The following is a 7,657-nucleotide window of genomic DNA, read 5'->3' as shown; positions in this document are numbered from 1 at the left end:
TAGGTATAACAGCATGGAAAAAAAATTAAAACCTAAAAGTAAAATGATTCAAAAATGTACTTGGTTATTGAATATAGATAGTTAGATTTTCTCTAATGGGCAAATAGAAAAATACAAAGGAGGACAAGAAAGAAAAGATATGATGTGGAGGGGGCAGGAAGCTGAACCACTGTGGCATGAAGGAAGAGAAATTTTGATCATCAATGATTTCTCTTGAAATATTTGGTACGAGAAGTTCAAAGTGATGAAAGAAAATTTTACAAACTGAATTGTGGAGAATTCAGTATATATACATATATATATATGTGTGGAAATACTTCAAAATATGTTTTCTTGGATGCACCTCAAATATGAGGAATCTTTTATATCACTCCCCTCATTTCTTTTAATCAATATTGACCAATTTTCAAACGTCTGTCCAGGTTTAATGACAATATATATGCTTATATATACATATGAATGTATCTATATAAAATAGATATGTTTGCATAACAGAAAACATTGATAATTTGTTATCTAACATTTTTAATTATTAGATAATTTGTTATCTAATAATTTCTGTTAGATATCAGAATTATTTCCAACTCCATGCTCCATCTCCACAGGAAATAGCCAAATTTTTTGTTGACTCAAACACTCCAAGACATGGGCAACCTGAAAAAAAAAATTTAACCTGCATCTGAGATTTTCAGTCATATTTATAATTGAGCTCTAAGCCCAACACTTAATTTCCTTTCTTTTTCTAAGCAGTCCCTTCTTAAGATTGAAAACTATGAAAATAGAGAGAGAGGTAGGAGATTGTAGACCTCCTCGTGTTCCAAGATTCATTTTAATCAAGAAACTAGAAAAGCCAGAAACAAAGGAAAATAATCAAGCAATATACAATTGTAAAGATTTAGCAAAATCAATGATCTTTTGTTCCTCCTCAATGGCCATAGATAACATTCTCAGCAATATCCTGTGAAGTTTTAGAGATGCTAAAGCCCCCACCAGACTGAAATTTAAGTGCATATACCACAGAGTAGTTGTAACCAGACAGTTGATTATGTTGATTCCCGATGTCCTCAGTAGCAGACCATTAGTAGAATGCCCCAAAACCGATTACACACCCCATGGCCCAACCTCAATATGTCATTAAAATACTTCTCTTGAAACTATTTGGGGAGTGGGAGTCTTTGAAGCACCATCTGCTAGGATACCCTGCTTGGTCCTACAATAAACACATGGTTTCACTGAAACCCACAGTCAGTTGATTGACTTCATTACACAGAAGCCAGTAGACCCAAGTTTGGTTGGGTACCAGTACTGAATATTAAGTATGTGTATAGAAGGGTGATAAATCACTTTTATTTCAGAAACCAGGTAGATTTCTTGATGTGATTTTTCTGTGTGAAAATTCTTGAGGAATGAAATTTTGCAGGCTTCATGGTTTGGTTACTATTTCTGTAAGCAGCCTGTATTTTAACATGATGCTGTAGTAAACACTGGTTGAATGCTACCCAACAATTGCTAGGAGACCAGTGACTTTGTGATGTCACAGCTACCCTTCAATTGCTAGGAGACCAGTGATTTTGTGATGTCACAGCTTTTGACTTTCAGAACCACTGTGATGATCTAGAGAGTTTATCTCTGTAGGCCAGCCAAGCAGAATTTGAAGTTGCACTGTGTAAAGTCAGACAAATGAGAAAAGTATCTGAAGAAAGATTGATCTAAGATGGCACATATTTCTTCAGAAATTCAAGATGTTCCTCCAAAAGATGAATCAACTGGTTCAGAAACCTCCATTAGATCTTCTTTGTATGATTGTACACTTACTGGGGACAAGGTTTTGAGATCTATGGTTGAAGAATATGCTTTTCAGGCTTTGTATGAGGAAGTTGTGATAAAAAGGCCACGTTACACATTTTCTGTCTCTGAAACAGATGAGGTGAATGCACCTCTTCCACCTGGATTTCCTCAAAAATTGTGGGCAATAGTTGAAAGTGATCAGTTTGAATCTATTTGGTGGGATGAGAGTGGCACTTGTATAGTGATCAATGAAGAACTCTTCAAGAAAGAAGTCTTGGAGAGAAAGGCACCTTTCAGAGTACTTGAAACCAATAGTATGAAAAGCTTAGTTCGGCAGCTTAACCTATATGGATTTAGTAAGAAGCGACCAACTTTTCAAAGATCTGCTTCACTACCTGACTTTCTGGAAGAAGAAAACAACATCTCTCTTTTGAGCAAGGTATTCCAAAATATTCACTCGTTGGCAATATGTAAGATTAAACCATGTGAATTAGAAAGCATGTTCATAAAACAGAATTAAAAATTGAGATAGCAAATTGTTGAAAAAGTTTAATTTTTTGAAGTTGAGAACATCTGGAGGCTAAAATATTTGATATTTAACAAGCTTTCCTAGCAACTTGAAATCACATACAAGTCCTGAAGCTACTTATTTATGTATATGTATATACATATACATAGATGCATGTATGTGTATGTACTGTATTTACTGTATATGTACCAAGCATTTTTAGTTGAGGGACATAATTGTTTCTAACATGTTAGCTGTTAAAACTACTAATGGCTGTGTTTCATTTGATGCTATTTAATTGGTATCATTAAAGGTATACATTGTTATGGTTTAAATGTATTTGTCAGTTTTACCTTGGCTTATAAAGAAATTAAATAATTTTATCCTTTGATTTTAGCTACATATCTACTATAATCCAAATTTCAAAAGAGGCTATCCCCAACTGTTAGTAAGAATGAAAAGGAGAGTTGGGATTAACAATGTGTCTCCAATATCTTCATTAGTTCGAGATTACAAGACGAAGCATGTTAAAGCCAGGGTCAACACAGATGATCATAACTCTGATTTTCTTCCTGAAACTAGTGGAGAGAGTGCATTTTCAGCCTCCACAAGCTTAAGTGTGCCTTTCATACAAAAGCCTTATACCAGCCAGAGAGTCGCTAATACAAGTGCCCTACCTCCGTGTGACTTACCTTCCCCATCGTCAATATCAGTTAGACAAACAGAACAGATTGTGGTAGACCAACCTGCTGTTTTAAATCAGGTGAGCATTTTTAATTGGCACTCGTATAGCAGCTACACTCAAGTAAATGGCCACCTTGAGGACATTGCTACTACAACTACGCCTACTTCTCAGAACCCCATCGTTTCTCCATCACAGAGCAGTTATTCTGGACTGATGGTGGAGCCTTCTAAATTTCCAGTTACCTATAGTGATATGTCAGCCCATGACAGTCCTTATCCTAAACAGCAACAGAGAGGCAACTCATGGTCCTCAATGCCAACGACCACTTATACATCTGCCTCCTCTCTTTCAAGTCAACTTATCAAGAGTCATCATTATATGAAAACCATGCTAATTAAAACTGACCTATCAAATAAGTGTCAGATTATGGAGCCTAATGAAGATTAAAATTTACTTTGAAAGATGTCAACAAATACCTATAATTCTTGTAACTGAGCAATAAAATTACTTGTTCATCGTCATAGTTTCATTTGCTTCATTTTCATTTCATAACTTCATTTTCAAACAACGAAGTGGAAATGAGGCTTTAGATCGATGTCTGGCTATTTCACTGCACTGTATTATAAACTCCTCTGTTCTGGAAAACTTTTGTTAACTGTCCTGGGTAAATGATACCTGATCTAATGTTTGTAAGCAAGAAAATGAGAGCAAAGGGAAAAGAGGTAATGGATATAAAGTGATTTCTGAAATCATCCCTGCTGAAATGAATGGGTGTCTTAAATAGGATAGCATGGGAGCAGGAAGAGATACAAACAAAATAAAAACACATGCAAATACATTGTATGTACCTTAGTGCATTTACATTTACATTGTAATCTATAAGTTATTGATAAAGTCTTAAGAGGTTAGACAGCAGATTGTTTTCATTACAGAAATTCCTTTTGTACTTGAAAATATAGATATTGTAGCATGTCCAAAACCATGATCACCATTAACCATTACTGTGATACCAAAGATAGCATGATGTAATCAGTGACTAGCCCATAGACAGCACAAGATATGTATTTTACAAGTGGTATTTTACAGGGTCATTTTTGCTCTACTGTCTTAAGGCATGCATTTATTTCCTGACACCAAGATTCCACCCTATATTTCCTAGTGCATGTTTACGTGTTGCTTATCTGTTCCCACAGATACAGAATAAATTCCTGGTGGTGACTGTAGCATATCAGCCTGGTTAACAATTTCTTTGAAGACATGATATATATTTTCCTTAGTAATTTCATTATCTTTCTCTTATACTGTGCTTCTGGAGCTACAATCACACAAACTACTTTGTCATGCTAAGCCCCTTCTCACAAGTTTGCCTCAACTCCCTCTTGGGGTTAGAAGGAACTTCTCTGTGACCTCCAAGCTGAGCACAGATATCAGATCTTTCATACGTTTTGGGTCTACCTTCTTTACTTTATGTGTCTTTCACATCAGCTAAAACTTAGAGCCTGCAAATGACACATTTTAAGTACTTGCTGAATTATCAATAAAGAAATATAATACCCAACCAAATGCTATACACATTACTCAACAACATCCTATAACCTGCACTGTTATCATAATTGACCTTTCCTACTTACTGAGAAATTTTTCCAAGTTGATAAATATTTATTATATTTACATGAATGTCAAATGTAGGAATTCAAAATTCATTATAAAATGATTGCTGTTCTCATGAAGTTTACAGTCTATAAGAACCCATTCTAAGCATGTTATTTCAGGCCCCAGTTCCCTAAAATTTATAAAGGAATCATTCATTTTAATCAACTAAAAAAGTCATGGAGTAAGCAGGGATCAAAATCAATGGCTGATCATTAATATGATTTACAACAAAATGCTCTGAGCAGAGCTTCTGTTTGTTGGACTATCCAGACTCTCATGAACACTACCTAGAAATCTTGGCAATCTCAGAATTGAGGCCCTTCCTTTAGATAGTTGTGGCAACATTAAACCATGTCCCTGTTTTGGTATGGTAACTCACATAGGGCAACACCAAGTTAAGTTCACCGTTCTCATTCTTACAGCTAACAGTGAAATCTCTGGAATATTTGTGTAGGTAAGGGAGTGGTTCACCAAACACACTCTTTTTCTTTTACTGAAAACGTTCATTAAATGTAGGTGAGAATACCATGCTTTAGAGGTAATCGTTTTACAGCACTTTGAAAAGTTATGGAAATTCGTGTCCTCCATTATCATTTCAAGCGCAGAATCCAATGACCTTGGTTTAGATTTCAGGTGTTTTACTGTATAGTCAAATGTGGATGCTTTGAGCAATGTCACTTTAAAGGTGATTCCATCTTCTATTTCAAGGCCATATACTTGAAATATATTCTATTCCTTCTCAGTCCCTTCTACCTTATTTTCATGTTCTGTTTAGAGTGGCAGGTCCTTCTCAGAAAGAACAGGATTAATCCACTTAGTCCTCTGTGATAACTTGGATAAGCATGGATAAGGACATGTTGAAAAGCTACTGTTTTGGTTCCCTCCTGAAAGCATATTATTAACCTGTACTTCAGTTGTCCTACCAATGGAAGCCTGGTTACATGATATATTACCTTGGTGAACAATTCCCATATGGCTTGAACATATCAGTGCCTTTAATTCTCAAAAGCATATAGAGAAAACTGCTCAATACTTTAGGGAAATATTGTACATTATTTCAATTTTATTTCCTTTATGTGTTTATTTTATAATTGGTGCCTAAAATAGTAAAAGTGAAAACAAAAATTTAAGTAATGTAAATACAGAAGATTTGGGCAAGGAGTAGAGAAATTGATGGGAGAAGTTCAGAGGATGAAATTGGATGCTTAAAATATCACACCGAGGAAACCAGATCTCAAAGAGACACGTGCACCCCAATGTTCATAGCAGCACTGTTTATAATAGGCAGGACATGGAAGCAACCTAGATGCCCATCAGCAGACGAAAGGATAAGGAAGCTGTGGTACATATACACCATGGAATATTACTCAGCCATTGAAAAGAATTCATTTGAATCAGTTCTCATGAGATGGATGAAACTGGAGCCCATTATACAGAATGAAGTAAGCCAGAAAGATAAAGAACATTACAGCATACTAACACATATATATGGAATTTAGAAAGATGGTAATGAAAACCCTATATGCAAAACAGAAAAAGAGACACAGATGTACACAACAGACTTTTGGACTCTGTGGGAGAAGGCGAGGTTGGGATGTTTTGAGAGAACAGCATCGAAACATGTATTATATATATATTTATATATATATAACAAGCCAATGTGCAACTGCAGGGCCTAAAGAGGTCAATATGACTTCAATTTTGTTACCCTACACCATTATTTTCATTTTAGCAAATCACAGAATATTGTTACATGCAAAATATTCTAAGATCACATGGGATGCAGAACAAAGGTATATCTTTTATTTTTTTTAATGAGGAATATAGATTATTCGTTTTTATTTTTATTTATTTTTTCTTTATTTTTTTTCATTTATTTTTATTAGTTGGAGGCTAATTACTTAAAACACTCTGATTTAATATGTCACTAGAGTGAAATCATTAATCTACAAATTAACTTCCAACATTAAGCCTAGAAAAAAGTAACGAGGAAACTCTGTGCAGTTCATAGGTGTCCTTCACTGAGTTGAGTTTTCTTTTCATTTCCTAAGTGTGTTTTGAGCATATAAGATTGTGACTGTTCATGTGTGTGTGTGTGTGTGTGTGTGTGTGTGTGTGTGCATCAGATTAAGAATGTGTTTGTGAGTATATGTCTGGGTTCTCTTTTGGAAATTTATGTTAGAGATTTTGGATGATGAAATGGCTAATTCCAAAACAGAAAGAGGCACAAATTAAAGTGACTATTTAAAACCCTGCTTTCACATTTCAAAGGGCAAGACAAATGGGTGAGTTGCAAAGGTTGAAAGCATTTCAATAATCACCAAGCTACTGCACCCAAACATAGTTAAAAACTATGGTACTCTCCCAATCAGCCTAGCAGAAGTTGAGTGGGACCTTAGATGTCTATTATGTCTGGCAATAACAAAACACCCACAGGCTAATATGGGAGTACCAGAGAAGCCTAAGTAGATGCCTGGAGTTTGAACCAGGCCTTCTTGTAATAGGATACTACCTTCCTATATGAGGATGCACACTCACCAGTAATGAAGACTATTCTTGGGAATCAAAGAAACTAAGGATGAAATCTGGAATTCTGTTCCCACAGGGTAGAAGCTGCCTTCCCCCTTCCCAAGTGTATCAGAAAAACAATTAAAATAGAAGGAATTTATAAGATCGCCCACATGCTTCTTACATAATACCTTAAATGTCCAAACCCCACCACACTGCTAATATGATGACTATACAGGACCTCTGGCTTCAACTCTGTGTGGCAATCATCATAAAATAATTTTATGCATATTTGATATGCTCTGATAATGCAGATCCATAAAACCAAAAATCTTGAGATCTGATTCAAAGAGGAAAACTTTGTACTCCCTGTTTTCAGTTTTATGGGGCTTTCACATGCATTCACACACGTCCACAATCCTCAACCTTCATCTGAAGACAAAAAGTGTGACATAAAGAGAAGAGGAATGGTCTATTCCCAGAGAAGGCAAGTGGCAAAATCAAAATGGCTCCGG

The 7,657-nt window shown here is 35.5% G+C and overlaps 1 protein-coding gene across 1 annotated transcript; it reads left to right on the top strand.

The window, feature by feature from the left end:
• The first annotated feature begins 1,714 nt into the window (after positions 1-1,714).
• On the top strand, positions 1,715-3,428 carry LOC133053566 (heat shock transcription factor, Y-linked-like). The gene is made up of 2 exons (XM_061138120.1): positions 1,715-2,227; positions 2,694-3,428. The coding sequence occupies exons 1-2, from the start codon at positions 1,715-1,717 to the stop codon at positions 3,426-3,428; spliced, it is 1,248 nt and encodes a 415-aa protein (XP_060994103.1).
• Positions 3,429-7,657: the final 4,229 nt, after the last annotated feature.

The sequence above is a fragment of the Dama dama genome, chromosome Y, assembly GCF_033118175.1.
Source record: "Dama dama isolate Ldn47 chromosome Y, ASM3311817v1, whole genome shotgun sequence".
NCBI classification, from domain to species: Eukaryota; Metazoa; Chordata; class Mammalia; order Artiodactyla; family Cervidae; genus Dama; species Dama dama.
The sequence above is the reverse complement of the archived record's forward strand: the minus strand, read 5'-3'. Positions and strand labels throughout refer to the sequence as shown.

What these genes read in the sequence shown, in the direction of transcription:
- LOC133053566 (XM_061138120.1), top strand. Translation starts at nt 1,715, where the DNA reads ATGGCACATATTTCTTCAGAAATTCAAGATGTTCCTCCAAAAGATGAA. An exon ending in ACATCTCTCTTTTGAGCAAG is followed by an intron (nt 2,228 to 2,693) that starts GTATTCCAAAAT and finishes CTTTGATTTTAG; the next exon opens with CTACATATCTACTATAATCC.